This window comes from Meles meles, chromosome 8, assembly GCF_922984935.1.
Source record: "Meles meles chromosome 8, mMelMel3.1 paternal haplotype, whole genome shotgun sequence".
In the NCBI taxonomy this organism is placed as follows: Eukaryota; Metazoa; Chordata; class Mammalia; order Carnivora; family Mustelidae; genus Meles; species Meles meles.
In genome coordinates this window covers 75578330-75598558 of record NC_060073.1, presented here as the reverse complement: position 1 = coordinate 75598558, position 20229 = coordinate 75578330, and the positions used below count along the sequence as shown (strand labels likewise).

Sequence of the window (20229 nt, the reverse complement as noted above, 5' to 3'; positions counted from 1 at the left end):
TGAAGGACATTTTGGTTACCTCCCTGCTTTGGCAAGTATGAATGAGGTTGTTATGACCTTCCATGCACAGATATTTGTGTGGGCATGTGTTTTCAGCTCCTCTGGGTAAATACCAAGGAGCGTAATTGCTGGATCACATGGCAAAAGGAGGTTTAGTTTTGTAAAAAGCTGACCAAACAAAGTGGTCATGTCATTTTGCATTTCTACAAGCAATGATTGAGAGTCTGGTCCCACTCCAACCTTACCAGTATTTGATGGTGTCAGCAGATTCTGACCATCCTAATAGGTGTATATTATTATTTTAATTTGCATTTCCCTGATGGCATATGATGTGGAATATCTTTTCATATACTTGCCATTGTATATCTTCTCTGGTGAGGTGTCTATTAAGGACGTTGACTCACTTTTTAATTGGATTCATTGTCTTCTTCTTGAATGTTGAGTTCTTTTTATATCTTGGATTAAGTCCTTTATAAGATATGTGTTTTGCAATTATTTTCTTCCATTCTGTGGCTTATCTTCTCATTCTCTTGATATGCGATGAAATTCTATAAGCTTTCAAAAGGAAAGGGATAGACCTACATATACAGATGTTGAAATGTAGTAGGCAAAAAGTATAGAATTGTGTGCAAATATAATTCTTTTAGTGTATATTGGAATGGTGGAGTGAGACTTCTCTTGTTAATTTGTTCCTTTCTCTACTTTTCTGAATTTTCTAAATTGCAGAATGGATTTTAGGTAATTACCCTAATCTGCTATTTTATATTATCTTTTTATTTAATTTATGAGAAAACAAAAATAAAAACTAAAATATTTCAATACAGTCTTTAAAGGAAGTCTTTCAAAGAAGCCAAGAACATGTCAGGGCCCTCAAATCTGATACTAATCTTGATACTACTTATGGGAAACTGTTCTCCAGGTTGGCTAAATAAAATTTCTTCAGCATGATTTCCTCTATCTTAGGATTTGCCAGTTTTGTTCTCTAAGTATGACATACACCTTCCTTTTCTTCCTTGTCATATCTGTAACTTTTCCTCATCTTTAAGAATAAATCAAAGGAGAGTCTTTTCTGGAAAGCATTTAATTTTCAAGGCAGAGTTAGGCTTTTCTTTTCTGGATTCATATACCTCTCATGTTTCTTTTATTGGCTGTAATACATTGCTATGATTGCTAATTTTTTTTTCTTTTTTGGAAGACGGCAAGCACCCGAGTTCAGGAGTTTTTATTCATCTCAACAAATAAAACAGACATAGTATCTGACTATATGGAATATAGTAAAAACTTAAAATGTTTGATGAAGGAATGAATTTTTTTTTGAATGAATAAATTTTTAATGAAAATGTTTTATCCTCAACCTAAGAGCAATCAGAAGGACAGTTATAGTTCCGATTCCAAGGCAGTTGTCCATAATGTTAAGAACCTGGGTTCTGTTTAAAAAAAAAAAAAAAGACTACATTGTTTAGCTCTCAACTCTGTCCTTTGCTAGCTTTATAATCTCCAAAACTCTTTTTAAAATCTATAAAGTAGGATAATACTGGAACCTATGTTACAGACTTGGTGTGAACTGAATGAACCAGAACTTGTGAAGAGTGTAGAATAGTGCCTCAAACATAGTAAAAATTAAATATATATTATCTTTTAAAATTGTTATATTGAGTCTATTCTCTGATTTTTTTTTTAAGTGGTAGAGAGAATTGGAATTATCTTTCACGTTTCTTTTCCCAACATTGGCACATTTTGATGACAGACTACTTGGCACCCGATGTCATGAGCTTCCCTTCCCATGAGCTTTAAGTCTTATTCCCTTGTTTTGGAGACCAAGCTTGCATTTTCTTCTTCAGTTTATACTCCTCATTTGTGACTTGTCTCAAGGAGACAGGAGTTGTGCTTCTGATCCTTGAATATTCATTCTTGTCTTGTAGGCTTGTTGCCCCTCAGGGCTCGGCTCTTGTATCATCCTTGTTTTATGCAGCTTTCTAAGAATGCCTCCCATGATTGTGCATGAGTCATAATGTACTACCATGGCTTGCTTGTTTATATTTCCCAATAGACTACACTTTTTCAGACCAGGGATCCTGTCTCATTATTGTTTCCTCAATGCGTACAGCCAGGTCTGATGGTCTAGAAACATGCTAAAATCTTAAGACATGTTCATAGCATTGAATGATTATTACATTTTGCTTTTTAAGACTTAAAAAAAAATTCTTCAGTTAAAATGGCTTATCTGTAGTTCATTTTGTAGCTGTGGCAAATGAAGTGTTCTAAGGTTTTTTTCAATCATTTGTTTATTTGATAGAAATTGATTAGACATTTATTCATTGTAGGCTAGACAAAATACTGTGAGAAAAACAAATATAATACCAAGCATGAGCCCTAATTAGGTAGGTCACAGATTAGTGAGAGGAACAAAGCACAAATGAGTAACGACATAAATCAAGAACAATGTAAATGACATGTCCTAAATGAAGAGTAAAGAGAGAATGTGACATGAATTCATAGATGGAAAAGTGGTGTCCTGGCCATTATTTTAATAACCAGCTGTCAGAATAAAATCCTTGATGTGCAGCATTTGCCAATTTCGTGGTATAAATACTCCCACCATGGCTAATTTCAAACTATAGCTTGAGGTCCCTAAAGAAAAGTTGGGGAAAGATGTCCATATTAGATCTTGCTAGCCACTGTGGGCTGAATCCAGCATACTCTGGATGGGAGAGATGGTTACAGACAGGCATGGTCTGGGTCGACTTCATGGAGGAGGTGAAAATTGAAACAAGTATTAAAGTGGCCATAAAAATTAGATGACTAGGGGATCCTAGGTGGGTCAGTGGGTTAAAGCCTCTGCCTTCAGCTCAGGTCATGATCCCAGGGTCCTGGGATCAAACCCCGCATTGGGCTCTCTGCTCAGCAGGGAGCCTGCTTCTCCCTTTCTCTCTGCCTGTCTCTCTGCCTACTTGTGATGTTTGTCTGTCAAATAAATAAAATCTTAAGGTTCTTGGTGTTATAGTAAATGGAATCGATTCTCTAATTTCCCTTTCTGTATCAAAGAGGTAAAGGATCTGTACTCGAGGAACTACAGAGTACTCATGAAAGAAATTGAAGAAGACACAAAAAGATGTAAGAGCATTGCATGCTCTTTGATCGGTAGAATAAACATTGTTAAAATGTCTATACTGCCTAGAACAATCTATACTTTTAATGCCATTCCGATCAAAATTCCACTGGTATTTTTCAAAGAGCTGGAACAAATAATCCTAAAATTTGTATGGAATCAGAAGAGACCCCAAATTGCTATGGAAATGTTGAAAAACAAAAACAAAACTGGCAGCATCACGTTACCTGATTTCAAGCTTTACTACAAAGCTGTGATCACCAAGACAGCATGGTACTGGCACAAAAACAGACACATAGACCAGTGGAACAGAGTAGAGAGCCCAGATACGGACCCTCAACTCTATAGTCAAATAATCTTTGACAAAACAGGAAAAAATATACAATGGAAAAAAGACAGTCTCTTCAATAAATGGTGCTCGGAAAGCTGGACAGCTATATGTAGAAGAATGAAACTCGACCATTCTCTTACACCGTACACAAAGATAAATTCGAAATGGATAAAAGACCTCAACATGAGACAGGAATCCATCAGAATACTAGAGGAGAACATAGGCAGTAACTACTTTGATATCAGCCACAGCAACTTCTTTCAAGATATATCTCCAAAGGCCAAGGAAACAAAAGTGAAAATGAACTTTTGGGACTTCCTCAAGATCAAATGCTTCTGCACAGCAAAGGAAAGAGTTAACAAAACAAAAAAGGCAACCCACGGAATGGGAGAAGATATTTGCAAATGACAGTACAGACAAAAGGTTGATATCCAGGATCTATAAAGAACTCCTCAAACTCAACACACACAAAACAGATAATCATATCAAAAAATGGGCAGAAGATACGAACAGACACTTCTCCAATGAAGACATACAAATGGCTATCAGACACATGAAAAAATGCTCATCATCCCTAGCCATCAGGGAGATTAAAATTAAAACCTCATTGAGATATCACCTGACACCAGTTAGAATGGCCAAAATTAGCAAGACAGGAAACAACGTGTGTTGGAGAGGATGTGGAGAAAGGGGAACCCTCTTACACTGTTGGTGGGAATGCAAGTTGGTGCAGCCACTCTGGAGAACAGTGTAGAGATTCCTCAAGAAATTAAAAATAGAGCTTCCCTATGACCCTGCAATTGCACTGCTGGGTATTTACACCAAAGATACAGATGTAGTGAAAAGAAGAGCCATCTGTACCCCAATGTTTACAGTGGCAATGACCACGGTCGCCAAACTGTGGAAAGAACCAAGATGCCCTTCAATGGACGAATGGATAAGGAAGATGTGGTCCATATACACGATGGAGTATTATGCCTCCATCAGAAAGGATGAATAACCAACTTTTGTAGCAACATGGATGGGACTGGAAGAGATTATGCTGAGCAAAATAAGTCAAGCAGAGAGAGTCAAGTATCATATGGTTTCACTTATTTGTGCAGCATAACAAAGAACATGGAGGACATGGGGAGATGCAGAGGAGAAGGGAGTTGAGGGAAATTGGAAGGGAAGATGAACCATAAGAGACTATGGACTCTGAAAAACAACCTGAGGGTTTTGAAGGGGAGGGGGGGTGGGAGTTTGAGGAACCAGGTGGTGGATAATAGGGAGGGCACGTATTGCATGGAGCACTGGGTATGGTGCAAAAACAATGAATACTGTTACGCTGAAAATAAATAAATAAATTTAAAAAAAATAAAAAATATCCATTCAGGGTATGTGCTATCTTGAGTGCTGTGAAGTGTGTAAACCTGGTGCATCACAGACCTGTACCCCTGGGGATAAAAATACATTATATGTTTATTAAAAAAAAAAAGAAAGAAAGGATGAATACCCAACTTTTGTAGCAACATGGACGGGACTGGAAGTGATTATGCTGAGTGAAATAAGTCAAACAGAGAGAGTCAAGTATCATATGGTTTCACTTATTTGTGGAGCATAACAAATAACATGGAGGACATGGGGAGATGGAGAGGAGAAGGAAGTTGAGGGAAATTGCAAGGGGAGGCGAACCATAAGAGACTATGGACTCTGAAAAACAACCTGAGGGTTTTGAAGGGGCGGGGATGGGAGGTTGGGGGAACCAGGTGGTGGGTAATAGGGAGGGCACGTATTGCATGGAGCAGTGGGTGTGGTGCAAAAACAATGAATACTGTTACGCTGAAAAAATAAATAAATAAATAAAATCAAAATGAATAAATAAATAAATAAATAAAATCTTAGACTAAAGGACAAGCATGTTCCAGGTTTGGAGAATGGTATAAGCAATGCATTGAGGCAAGAAAGAATGTGGAATATTTAGGCAAATATACTCAGCACGCAGTGTGTACCTAATAAATACATGTGTGAAGAGTCTAATAGTGGTGAACTGACCATCTGACTGAGAAGAGCCTTGAGAGAAAAGTTCATTTGCCACGGTATTATGTGGCAATCCACGGTCTCTAGCCTTCCCAATGGTGCTTTTTCTTCATACCCAGAATCTTCCTCAGCTTGGCTCTGTGGGCTGAGTGAGAAACTACTTGGTCATTTGTTTATTTTTCAGTTATTTTAATAACCATACAGATATCTAATTGTAAGATAGGATTAGCAGAGAATTCTAAGAGACTAGAAAATTTTAATTTTCAAGAGTGACAGAGTGGCTTAAAATCCATACATCTGCATAATGGCTTTATCTCTGTCAAACAAACATGCTTCCACACACTGAATTCACTTATACTATTTTCTATAAAGACAGATAAAGGCAAGCTAGCTAAAGATCAACTTTTTTTTTCTTATCTGTTATATAAATATGGAATTCTGTGGTTTAGCAGGGGTCAGCAAACTTTCTATAAAAGACCAGAATCTAAATATTTTCCACTTTGTGGGCCACATGGCCTCAGTCGCAACTACATCTTTTCTGATAAAATGTTTTTTCCAAGCCTCCTGCTCCCTTCTTTCCATATGGGCATAGGTAATTATGATATCGTATTAGTATCATAATTTTGGTATTTATACACTTTCTTAAAAACTGATTTCTGAATGAAACATGACTTGGGCTATTACTTAATTCCTATAATATTGGAGGTGTCCTGCAGACAACAACAATGTGCCTAATAATAGTCCAGTCTCATGGTTACTTTTTTATCTGATGTCATGTTCATGTTCCTGAGGAAATGAGTGAGTAAGAAATGGTGACAATATGAGTAAAACATCTAACTTTCAGTTTCAGTTTCTTTATCTTTAAAATGGGAAAAACAGGGGTGCCTGGGTGGTTCAGTGAGTTAAGCCTCTGCCTTCAGCTCAGGTCATAATCCCAGGGTCCTGGGATTGAGCCCCGCATTGGGCTCTCTGCTCAGCAGGGAGCCTGCTTCCTCCTCTCTCTCTGCCTGCCTCTCTGCCTACTGGTGATCTTTGTTTGTCAAATAAATAAATGAAACGTTTTTAAAAAATAAAACAGGAAAAACAGAATTTGCTGTATTTACCACAGAGAAGGAAAGTATTGTATTAATGGCAGGTATAAATCTGTGCCCTTTATACACTGGAGAAAATTACCTAAGAGGAGACAAAAAAGAAAGAAAAAAGACCCCTACATTCATCTGTCATGATTCAGTGCTTTACTTCCTCCTCTCTTCTTGAAGAATTCCAGAAACAGACGGCTGACCTTCCTCCAGGTACTTTCTCTTCTGCTATCATCACCTATGATTAAGTCTAAATTCTTTAAAGGTAAGGCACTGCACATGTAAAAAGAGGAAGAGGGTTAATAAGGGTACAAATGGCTCCAGGAGAATTAAGGCACACTAAACAAGATGGCTGGGCCATATTGCATCTTGTCTGGAGAGCTAATCTTATAATGCTCAAGCCGATGGTTGAGATCAAAGACCGTATCTGCTTCTATGTGAGGGTCTGAGATTGGAAAAGAAGAAATAACATTGGCAGAGAGAAAGAAAATGTTTTGAAGAGAGATGTAGCAGATCTATGTCCTGCTGAGGTGGCCTTAGACCCCTTGTGCCAGCTCTGTGCGCCCACCTCTCTGAAACTACATACTTGACTCCTGGCCACAGGACCCTGCCACCTTCAGAAGACTGCCCGTAGGCTTAGGAGCCATACAGTCAGTCTGGAATGGACGAGTGCCTGGGAGCTTTACAGCTCCTACATCAGAGCAACCTGTAGCCAATGACTATTTGATACAGTAATACAAAAACTCAGTTCCCTTGTTTCCAGGCAAGACAAATGTAATTTGTCTTACAAATTTGAAGTGTAATTTCACACTCTACCAAAATCTGGCTGAGTCTGGGACTTCAACTGAAGCTGTACTCTTATTTGGCTTTTTCCCCCTTCTTACTGTGCTTTACCCATTGTCTTACTGGTTTCTCTTTAATAAAATATTTGCATCCAAATCCTTAGTTTCAGGGCTGTTTCTGGGAGAATCTGATCTGAGACAATAGACTACCATAATTCCTTAGCTTTTATGTAATAAAGTCACACTACATTTAACACCCACAAGCACATAATTTATGAAAAAATGTCAACCAACCTGTCAACAAAGGTATGGTGAAGAAGAAAAATAGGATCGTTGGCAGATCCCTGTACCTGAGACATCGTTCCGTTCATATAGATGTGCAGGGCATTGTGCATACTGCTTTGAGAGGCATCTGCTATCCCAGTGAGTGGACTAGCAAATCCTGTAGGCAAAAAGAAAATTGGAAAGAAAAAAGTCAGTTTTCACTAATAATTGAAAACCTCAATGCTTATCTCATTTTGTTTATGACTACACTTGAGATTCTATTGAGATTGCTTCCATTTTGGATGCCCACTGCTTATTTAATAAATCTTGGTGGAATGGAAGACTGTTAATCTAGGTACAGTGGACTGATTAACTGGCTGGAGTAAGTGGAGCCAATCTTGTTCCCTCCTGTTGCTTCTGCCTGTTATATCTCCTTTAAATACTGCAAAGTAATAGGACCTTTTTATACTAATCAGCATGGTCACTCTCCCTTCAGTCTTTAATGGTACTTAGAGCAGATCTTTCCAGCCTGTTATGTATCTCCTTGCTTCCCGGCTCTGGTGGTTACTTTTAATTTTGATTTCTGGTTCCAGAGAAAACAGAAAATTTGTGACCTTCCGTATCACAGCCCGGCAGACATCAGGTCAGATTGTGTTTGATTTCGCAAGTTATTCACTTCAAAATTAATCAGAGCTCCATTAAATGGTTCCTTTCATTGTATCAGGAATATTAATTGTGGGAGAATAATGATAATATGAGCTATTCTTTCTGAATATTAATCATGTAAATGCCTTTTGTGGCATATATCCTCCAACCTTTCCAGCAACTCTCAATTTCCAGCAACTGTCAATTAGAAATTATTTCCATTTTAACTTTGATCAACTAAGCTTCAAGACCTGAGCTCTGGTTATTTTGTGTTCTCTTTCACACAGTCCCTGGGAAGTGGAAGAAGAAGGTAGCATTTCAGAGTCCATTCAGGCAAAACATAAAACATAAATAGAACTCAGATTCAGAACCAGACAAAGAAGGCCCATTTACCAAAGTTAAATTATAAGCAGCAACCTCATTGGGGGATGCCCTTGGCCAAGGGCATATTATTAAATCTCAGAATTTAGAAATATCAAACAGAAACTGGAAGATGATAATTATAAAGGTAGGATACACACAGTAAAGGCATTTTTGGGCAGGGGAGGTCTAGCTAATTTTATGCAACTAGGATTATTTTGTTGCCAACCCATTCATTTTTAAAGAGGCAGACCTTGACTTCTACATTTGATGTGTTGTGCTCGTCCACCATTGTGGCTCACAGTATTTCTGTCCCTCAGTCTGTGATTTTTTTCCTCTCCTTTTGAACTATCTGTGCCCATTCTCAGAGACCATGCAAAGCCTTGCTCCTACTGGGAACTTAGCTTAAGAACATGCACTTCCCTTCCGTTTCGTCATGAAACTTTTAAGATTCTATACATATGGCTTTTACTGTATGCAGAGATTTTTCTTAGAGCTTGACATGATTGTCCATATACCCTTCAGAGTGATCCTACAAATTAGGTACCCTTATTACCTCCATCACATCAGTTTGAAAAAGGGGGCTTAGAGAAGTCAGGTAACATGTAAGATTTAAAAATAATTAAGAAAAATTGAGATTTAAAAATTAAATTACACAAGTAACTTGTAAGATTTAAAAATAAGAGAACTTAAGGTTGGGACACAAGCTTGTTTTCTTCTAGAGCTCAGGCTCTTGAAAATGCAATGGTTTACTGCCTTTCCTATGTAGCAATAAATCCCATATAGTGGAGGACAATCTTCTGTACTTCAGATATATTGCAAATAGCAAGAATACCTACACAAATTCTATTATCATGTGTAATTTTATGAGGTTTCCTTTTTGGACTTCATCTCATATTCTGTTTTCCAACAGAAACATTCCTAAATATTATATAAGCTATGCTTGATTTAAAAAAACAAAAACAAAAACAAAACTCCTTGGGGCACCTGGGTGGCTCAGTGGGTTAAGCCTTTGCCTTCAGCTCAGGTGATGATCTCAGGGTCCTGGGATCAAGTCTTGCATTGGGCTCTCTGCTCGGCAGGGAACCTGCTTCCTCCTCCTCTCTCTCTCTGCTTGTCTCTCTGCCTACTTGTGATCTCTCTCTGTCAAATAAATAAATAAAATCTTAAAAAAAAACCCACAAAACTTCTCTGGGGTGCCTGGGTGGCTCAGTGCATTAAAGCCTCTGCCTTCAGCTCAGGTCATGACCTCAGGGTCCTGGCATTGAGCCCCACATCAGGCTCTCTGCTCAGCAGGGAGCCTGCTTCCTCCTCTCTCTCTGCCAAATAAATTAATAAATAAATCTTAAAAAAAAAATTTCTCTGCCATGAAAATAGGTATAGAAATTAAAATTATTTTTTAAAACTCTCATGGAAACATTAATCTAATCTGGGTTAATTTATCATTAAATATTTTAGCCATAAATAACTTATCAAAATCATACAAATATATTAAAACATTTTACAAAATATTAAATATAAAAGTAAAATTTTATTGAAAGTTTATTTCTTAATATATTTATGAAAGATCATTAATTAAAATTATTCACTATTAATCCATTGCAACATAGGATAAAGTTTAGCATAAATCTTATTCTAAATATTAAAAACTAAATCTGGGTCCTGAGAAAACTTTCTTCTCAAAAATAACTGCACAGGAGTAAAAGATTTTTATAGTAATCTCACTTAAATTATTTGAACTCTCTTTTAGTTACATACTAAAAATGACTCACTGATCTCGCATCAAAATAATGTGATTCATCAGCTGACAACAAGAATCTTTAATGAAAGCAATCTTATAAATTATGAATTTATTTGCAAACCACATGACTCAAGATATTCAACACCTAGCCATTAAAGTCATGCCATTTAGTGATGTTGGCACCAATATTTTGAATGCTTTACTTGTTTGGCAACCTGTGAGTTTTTACCTCTTCTGAGAAAGTGTTCTGTTGAGAATGGATTTAGGATATGTGAGAGGAAGGCTTTAATCCTGAAAAGTGGAAGAAAAGTAGCAGATAAGGAGCAGGGGAAAAGGAGAAACTTCAGGAACTTTTCCATTCAAGATCCATTTTAGAAAATTATACTTGGGGGACGCCTGGGTGGCTCAGTCTGTTAAGCGGCTGCCTTCAGCTCAGTTCATGATTCCAGGGTCCTGGGATCAAGTCCCACACCGGGTTCTCTGCTCATTGGGGAGTCCGTTTCTTCCTCTTCCTCTCCCCCTGCTTGTGTGTGCTCTCTCTCTTTGTGTCAAATAAATAAATAAAATAAAATAAGAAAGAAAGAAAAGGAAAGGAAAGAAAAATATACTTGGGAGGAGGACCTGGAGATAAATTTCTTTAACACGTTCTGTACCATGTATCCTATAGAAAGTCTTGGTGAACCTGCAGTAGTGTTTCTCCCAGTTGAAGGTACTGCCATAGAGAAACGATTTTTAGAGCTCTGAGGACCTGACTTTAAATTCTGTTACTCGCTTTTGTCAAGAGAGCTATCTTTTTTTGAGCCTCAGTCTCTTCACTGGTAAGAGAGGGAATAATTAATGCCCATCTGGATTCTGATGAGGAATGATTTTGGTAGCCGGTGTGATACAATTAGCACAGAATCTGGCACAAATGGAGGCTTCCTCAGTAGTACCTACTATTTCTTTCAGCTCATTGCATTTGATCAATGGATGCTTATCATGAAAGCTATTAACCAAGGCACTCTCACTGCATAAAAGTCTCTTTTGCCACAACTACCCACCATCAGGACCCATCCTAGCACCAGACACCTCTTCCCTTCCTAAACTCCATGGCTCTACAGACCCTGCCTGAGGCTTGCCCTCATCCAAAGTTAGGGCGACCTTAGGAAGTGGGATTACAGTCCTAACAGAGTTCTCGGCAAGGCTTAGTATTTCTTTGCTCACTTCTTTGGCTATTTGCCAGATATTGCATCTGGGAAAGCCTCCGAAGTTATTAAGAAAGGACATTTGAATAAGAAGCACATATAGTTTGTCAGACTATTGTGATACATGCTCAGAAATAGTTCAAAGATACAGGTTGAACAAACACCCAACCTCTTTGTATAGGTACAAGATTATTAAATAGATAATCTTATTATATTAACTCTTTTAAATGAACTGTGCATATCTTATTTCTTCAAATAGACTGGAAATGTCTTAGAAGGAGGGACCAAATATTTTGCTTTGATTTTTCACAAAGACAGGGGCTCTCACATCTTTGTATTTGAAAGAAAACCAAATACAAAATATGTTTAAATCCTCACTTATACCAGTCTATAAAGACTGGGAATAGGAAAGATACATTTCTCTCCATGAAATCTTTTTTTAAAAATTCAATTTCTCTCCATAAAATCTTAAGGGACCCTCAAAGAGCTCTACTCTGCTGCTTGTTAAGAGACAAAATAGAGAAAATGTCATGGACTTGAATAGTGTGAAAATTTGAATAAATGATTTTCTATTTTACTTCACACAATTCATTTTTTGGTGAGTAAATCACCTTGGAAAAATAAGAAAGGATTACACCAATATCAGTAGGTTCTCTTGCTGAGAATTTAATTCTCTTGTGGAAGAGCAAGTCAAAGAGGAAATTCCAGGCATGAAATAAAAACAGTTTACACATCAGACTTTTGAAATATCTCTAATGTACATGATCTCATTTTAATCCCTGGGGCTACCTATGACATAAATAGTATCATTGTCCCAATTTACAGATGAGACAACTTAGACAAGATAACTTCTTATATAGAAGTTATACATCTATTATTTACCACATCTAAATTCAAGCTAGTCATGGAGGGAATCAGGGAATCGAAGAGAGCTCTGATTGGTTTCAAACCTGTGATTTTTGGTACACTGCAGTTGGGTTGTATCTGTGCTGACTTGCTGATTCACCTTGGAAGCCCCTTTTTCCTGTGGACTAGCAAATGAATTTATGAGCTTGCTGTTTACTTATATAAACAGCAAGATGCAGAATGGGTGACTGCTTCGCTCTTGTCCAAAGATTCCCCAGGATGGGAAGTCCAGTAAGCCAGCAGGGTTCTTGTCAGCAGTTGCAGATGCCAAAATGGTTCCCAGTTCTTCAGAAAGGGCAGTGAGAGTTGCCCGAAGTGCTCTGGGTTAGGCCTTCAAGTCTGCGTGCTGCATTCCTATGGGAAATTAATAACCACAGTTTCTGGCTGATCCTAACAACACAAAACTTCAGTTCGTCAATCCGTGTCTTTTCTCTTTCATTTCCTCCCCAATAGTACTCTGGAGAGTTTTTCCTGTTTGTTTGTTTGTTTTTTAATATTGAAGCCTCTCTCCAACCCTTGGAGATTGAGATTTAATTGGTAGAGAGTGGGGCTCAGGCACTTGGAGTTTTAAAAACACCCAAGTGATTCTAATGTGAAAACAGGGTTGAAATTCACTGATTCAGGTTAAGTTGTTTCCATCCTCCAAATTGAGCTCACAGTTTAAAAACTTTACCTCTGAATGTATTATTCCCTTCACTTGAAATTTTCTCCTCCTAAATTCTGGAAGCCCGAAAATGCTTCTGCCTTTAAAATCATACACCACACACTTCTGCCTTAAAATATTTTCATTTTGGAGTGCCTGGTGGTCCAGTCAATTAAGCCTCTGACTCTTTTGTTTTGTTCTGTTTTGTTTTATTTTTTTTAATTTAATTTAATTTTATTTTTTTCAATGTTCCAAAATTCATTGTATATGCACCACACCCAGTGCTCCATGAAATACATGCCCTCCTTAATACCACGGTCACCCAATAACCCACCCCCCCTCCCTTCCAAAACCCTGTTTGTTTCTCAGAGTTCACGATCTCTCTGGCTTAGACTCTTGACTTCAGCTCGGGTCATGATCTCAGGGTTGTGAGATTGAGACCCGCTCAGAGTAGAATCTGCTTGAGATTCTCTCTTACCTTCTCCCTCTGCTTTCTCCCCACTTATGCGCTCTCTCTCTTTCTTAGAAAAAAAATCAAATTTTAAAAATGAGATAAAATATGTTCATGCCGATAACTGCTCCAATGTGTAACCTTGAAAATAATGTTTAAAAAAATTAGCAACTACTATGTGGCAGGCACGGAATGGACATTTTACATACATCATCTTGTTTAATCCTGTATGCTCCTTTCTAGGAAGTTGGGTATAGATGCTACACTTCAACATGCCTAGTAGATTTTGAAATGTGAAAAGTACATAGTTAAATCTTCAGAATATATTTATTTGATTTAATTTTATTTTCAGTGCATCTCAAACCTCTTTTAATATTAGCGTTTCAGTGATAGAAATGGAGAAAAGAAAGCAAAAAGATAGACAAAGTTACGTTGGTGTTTTTGAAGATTGAAGCAAAGTGACTGTCGGCCCCTGGCTACATTCCCTCAATTAGTCTCCTAATGTGCAACTTAATTCAGGAACTATGAAGTGCATAGCCTCACAAGGTTATACCCAATGATTTTGAGGGGTTATATTTCATGGCTGAGTACTTTAAGAAAGGCTTATACTTTAAACTACTTGCAACAGAAATACAATATCGCAGATCAAAAAAAAAAAAAGATCTTGGCTGTAAGCAGGTCCCTAGGTATAATGGAAGCATTAACTTTCAATCCAATTTCAAGATTTCTCAAATAAAGTACTAGTTCTACAGCCATAAATGTAATTAATTAGCATTTATGTTTATTAGAAAATACTTTTAATTTGACTCAGGAAATTCCTTCAACAACAGGGAATGGAGCAATGAAGCAAATGGAGCAGGAGATGATGGCTTCTTACCATATAATTATTAGATGGATAGTTAAGGTCACAAATGCTCGACAAATTCCATGGTTCTTAAAAATATGGTCCCAGAGCCAGCAGCATTAACCTATAAATTTGTCAGAAATGCAAATACTCTTGCCCTCCAGAGAACTATTGCAAATCAAATCAGTGGGATTTACCATTTGCATCAAACAAGTCTTCAGGCAATTCTAATGCACACTAAAGTTTGAGAACCACTGCTTTAATTATTTTCATTGTTTATACAAAGACTATGGGTCATTAGTCATAGTCATCTCCCTAAATTCAACAAAAGAGAGAAACAGAATTATTTCATGTGTCATCACTTTAAATTGTTTGTTGTTTTCAATATCAGACTAATTTCACCTGTTAGTAACCTCAGTGTGTGGATGCTGTATATATGCATGCATGTGATCATTTTCTTTACATACATGTTATAAATACACAACACACATATAATTTACATCATCTCATTATTTTTTCAGCATTTCTTTGATCTTATCTTCAGTTTATAGACACATCAATAAAATGATTTTACACATCAAAGATAATTGTCCATTTCTTCATTTAAAATTTGTCTGAAACTTATTTTTAAGGAAAATTTTATAATGGCTTTCTATATTCTAAGATTAGATTTGTGTGTTTGCCAAGACAGGAATATTGAACCACACAGTAGAGTCCTTTAGTTTACCAAATTGTACAGACTGAAACAAAGATTTTTATGAACAAAGTGTTATTCAAGCTGTATTATGTTTCCTGTTCTTCACTTATGACTGAATTGATGGTAATTGGCACACTTGGTATATTTCACTGGATATGCTAAAAAATTGATGGCATACTAATGCTAGCGCCAACTATTTTCAAAGCAAAGGTATGGTAACCAACCATCCTGGTCCTTGTTTGCCCCCACACTGTTCTGGTTTTAGCATCGAAAATCCTGTGTCATAGGTAGGACAGGTTTCACAAGCATGCAGCTGAGTGTTCCCCACCCAGACCTGCCCGTACTTGGCTTCATGTTCTGCTGTTGCTATCTAGAAATTCTTAATATTTTTTGAACAAGGTGTTCCATATTTTCATTTTGCATTGGGCCTTGTGAATTAGATAGCTAAACCTTGTCCTGGGAAACCCCATAATCCTAGTCAAACAGAGATGGTTAGTTACCCTGCAAAGGTTCTATATAACATTCTGTCATTGGCTTGACTTAATGGAACAATTCTGTGAAATACACGTCAAATGATATAAATGTGTTCTATTATCTTTCTTATGCTTTGCTTTTTAATTAGGCAAGATCGTTTTCATATGCAAGTCACAGATTACCTATATATCTATGACTTTCTATAATGAATATTTTAACATGTTTGCATTATACTTTATAGTTCACAAAAACACTTTTAGGCACATTTTCTCATGGGATATTCCCAGTAATATGTTAGCAAAAGATTAATAACCAGATCTTAAAGATTTTATTTATTTAAATGACAGAGATCACAAGTAGGCAGAGAGGCTGGCAGAAAGAGAAGAGGAAGCAGGGTCCCTGCTGATCAGAGAGCCTGATGCGGGGCTCGATCCCAGGACCCTGGGATCATGACCTGAGCCACCCAGGCACCTCAATAACCAGATCTTAGAAGGGAAATATGGGGCAGGAGCAGAATATGTTGTTTTGTAACATCTGTCAGTTTTCATGGTGTAAATATTCCCATGATTATTAATTTCAAGGTATCAACCTGATGTCTTTGAGTAAAGAGTAGAGAAAAGATGCTTTACCTATCACAGCAGACATGAGTCAGCTCCAACATGTCACTGGATGTTCCTCATGTAGGGGAGGTAGAAAGGTGCCACCATGCTTCCAGTGCAAATGAAAAGTTTGTGGCATCTAGGTGACATTGAAGATCACATGCTTTTTGAGTGGCAAATGCCAAAACTATCTCTTTAATGTTCTCATTCTAAATCCTGCGTTCTTCCCCTTATGCCATTCTTTCCTTCTTATCACTCATATCTATAAATTTGTGTGCAGGAATTATTGCTATGAATGTATGAGAGCATCAAATAAAGTTAGTTGTAGGGAAGCAAAATTAATAAAGATTCTACTTATGTTAAATTAAAGGTAAGTTTTCTTTAGTTGAAGTATAGGTGACATACAATGTTACATCAGTTGAGGTGGTCAACATAACAATTCCGCAAGTCTATGTCATGCTATGCTCGCCAGAAGTGTGGTTGCCATCTGTCACAGTACAACCCTATTACAGTACTTCTGACCATATTCTCTATGCTGTACCAGGGTAATTATTGTTAAGATACCTTTGATTAAAATCACTTGAAAATATGTTTGAATCTTTCACAAGTGTGTTTGCATTTTCAACCTCCAATTTCAACTAGAGGCTTGTGATTGCATATCGCAAAGCTTCCTCTCCACAGTTTAAATAAAATAGAAACATGATTAATATATTTTACTCACCTTTGTTACTACTTAGTTACCACTTGGCAACAAAGATTTCGATTTCTGTGTGGTATGCACGAGGCTGTTTTCCTAACCGTCTTATGGAACCTAATCCTCACAGAAACTCTGTAAAGCAGCTATCATCAAGCCCACTTTCATGTGGGAAAACTAAGATGGAAAAAAGTATGGTGATTTACCCAAAGTCAATCAACTGGTAAGTGGCAGAGTCAGGATTTGGGCTAATTATATATTAGATTTCAATGCTCTGCTCTTAGCCATGCTGTAACTCTTAGTTGATATAGAGCTATCAGTCATACTAAAATATAAAATTACTGACATCACAACATATTTTCCCAGTTCCAGCAGTATCCTGTTTCCTCTAATTCTTTTCAGTGAAAAAGCTGAGACGTCTGATCCAGCCCAGTGTTCCATAATATTCTCTTTCAAGATTGAGAATGCCCTGTCATGGTGGTTTCCACTCTCCCTCTTTCTTTGGATGAGTACTTTATAAACTTCTGATCACAGGACTTCATGTGGTATACAGTCAGCTGGATCAATCAGATTCCTGTCATAAAACACAGAGAAGGCTGGTATTCTCTGGGAGTGCCACCATTATAGAAGGCCAGATGTTTACCTCCTTAAGACCCACGTTTGTTTCTGTCAAACTGAATCCCTTACTGAATTTCAAATGTTTGTAGAAGGATTTAATTCCATCTCAAAGTCTGACTTTAGAAGTCATTTTTTAGTAGGAAGTATTATGTTGTTACACTTTAGATGTCAACTCAGTTTAGGGTTAATACTTCCTGGAATAATTTTTGTCCACTAGAGATTTAAAACACTAGTCTACTCCATTGCTTAGAATTTGGTTTGTACATGGAGCTAGAAAATAAGCATGCAAGTCAGTAACTTTATTATTTAGCAAAATTTTCCCATTACAGAGACTCTTCTAAGTAATTTATAAATATTAACCCATGTAATAGCACACAGAGTAGGTATTGTGATTATGCTCACTTTGGAAATAGAGGATTTCAAGTAAAGACAGATTAAACTTACCAACAATCATCTGGCTATAAGTGACAGTATCAGAATTTTAACCCAGGTGATCTGATTCTTAACCTCTACTCTCTATTTCCTCTCTGTTTGAACAACTTGGGGACATAACCTCCCCTGTTGATGATTTGGTTTGGGTACCTATTATCTGTGTGACCTTGTCAAGTTATTCTGAATCTCAGTTCCCTCGTTTCCAAAATAAGTGTAATAATAAAGGTGGTATAAAGCTTTTGAGAGGAGCAATTAAGGTAATGGATCTGAAAAGTTTTTAGGAGTAAAAAGTAGGGCTATATTGACACCAGCAGTTGTTATTAATTTTAAGGAATCTCTGAGAATTTATAAGACTATTTTGTTAAGATATTGGAAAGAATTTGTACTTTTTCCCATTTTATTTTTTGTACTTTATCTGACTTACTCCAATTCATCCTTGAGAATATCAGATCCTCAAACAGAGTATCCCTAACAATAAACACTTGGTTAGATCCCCCTATTTAATAACAATTTCTTCCTTCTTAATAATTTATTTTCTTTGGATTAAATTTATGTATTCATGGTCCAATTTTTAATCAGACTGTAAGATCCAAGAGAGAAGGATCTGCATCATAAGAGTCATTCCTAGAATACTACCCAAAGTTGATGTTTTCTCTACTTTATCTATTGAATAAATAAATAAATTGTATTTCTTTCCCTTTTTCAAACATGTAACTCAAGTTGCTAACATAATTTTGAAATAAGTTACGCTAAAATAAAAATAAAGTCAGTTAAGCTAAAATTCTTAGAATGTGCCTCTAATGTTCCTGGGTTTATGATAGCTTGAGATGGATCATGGTTCTGAATCTGGCTCTTATGTTTTATTGAATAGGCCATTCTCTCAATATTCTCCTGATGTAATAAATAACTGTATATAGAGAAAGGGTCAAGGAACTTGTGTGAAAAATAGTTATGGTGTTTTTCCAACTGTGAGAGATAACAGTAGATGTTAGGAAAGAAGAGAGAGGTGATACTTCATTGAAAAAAACACATAAACTTAAAAAAAAATAAAAAAAACACACAGAATTAATTATTCACCCATAGGTCATGGGATACATTTTGAGAGATGGTATTGAGAAAGAAGAACATATAATTTTTTAATGGCTAGGGAGAACAGAATTTCATGGCCTTCTTCTACTTGGTGGAAAATGGGATAAAGTGGGAAAATATTGTAGAAAGGTCAGTGGGAAGAAGAAGAAAGCAATGGCAAGTGAGAACAGATAAATTAGGAATTGAGGCTTCAACGTGAGTCCAAAACTAAAACCTCCAGCAATTACTAAATCCTACAGAAGAAAAAATTGAAAAGGTTCAAAGAGAAAGACGCAACACATATCCATTCATTGTGTTCACATAACCTATTTCTTTGAACTCCGGATGTACGACCAACCTCCTATTTAGGTCTGGCCCTGTGAATGAACTGGGGCTAATGAAATACAGGCAGAAGGGGTAGGTAAACCACTCCTAGGCTTGACCCATATATTCTTCCCTTAGGATCCTCCAAACACTCCCTTCTCTTGTCTTCCAAGAACATGCAGAAGATCCACCAGAGAACTGAGGGAGAGTAGGTAGAATCACTAAAATAACCACATGACAGGCCACTCACCAACTATTAATATCCAAACTGGACTTGGCGTGAGCAAGCAATCAATCAGTTTTTATTAGTTAGATCACTAAGATCTGGGGCTTTGTTAGGGCTCTAATGTCTTAGTCTGTGTGGGCAACTGTAACAAAGTATCATAAACCACGTGACTTATAAGCAAGAGAAATTTATTTCTTACAGTTCTGGAGGTTGTAACATGAGGGTGCCAGCATGGTCAAGTTCTGTTGGAGTCCTCCTACAGTCTGCAAACTACAGTTCTGGTTGTATCCTCACATGGCTGAGACAGAGAGGGAAGCAAGCTCTGTTGTGACACTTATAAGGACACTAGTCCTATTCATGTGGGCTCCATTCTCATCACTTCATCTAATCCTCATTAAATCCCAAAGGCCCACCTTCTAACACTTCACCTGGAGGGGGAAGATTTCAACATATGAATTTGGAGGGGACACAAGAATTTGGTCTGTGCATTCTAGCACCTTACTCTAATTTCCTAAATTATATAATAAATTCTCCGATTTAATAACTTGAAATTTCTGGAATAAAAGAATATTTTGGTACTTCACTTACCACTACAGTTTTATTGTTGTCTTATATGAAACATAATAGACAGAACATACTTGATGTTCATTTTACAAAAAACACTAAGGAAATTATTTCAACAAACACTAGGGAAAAGGATCGTAAAGAAACTGGTATTTTCTAACTGGTATTTTCTTCA

At 37.0% G+C, this 20229-nt stretch overlaps 1 protein-coding gene across 1 annotated transcript in view; it reads right to left on the bottom strand.

Moving 5' to 3' along the window:
* TYR (tyrosinase) overlaps nucleotides 1-20229 on the bottom strand; it is a 98215-nt gene that overhangs the window by 49657 nt on the left and 28329 nt on the right. The window contains exon 3 of the mRNA XM_046017560.1: nucleotides 7615-7762. Coding sequence (XP_045873516.1) covers nucleotides 7615-7762 — 148 coding nt within the window. The remainder of the gene's footprint in view (nucleotides 1-7614; nucleotides 7763-20229) is intronic.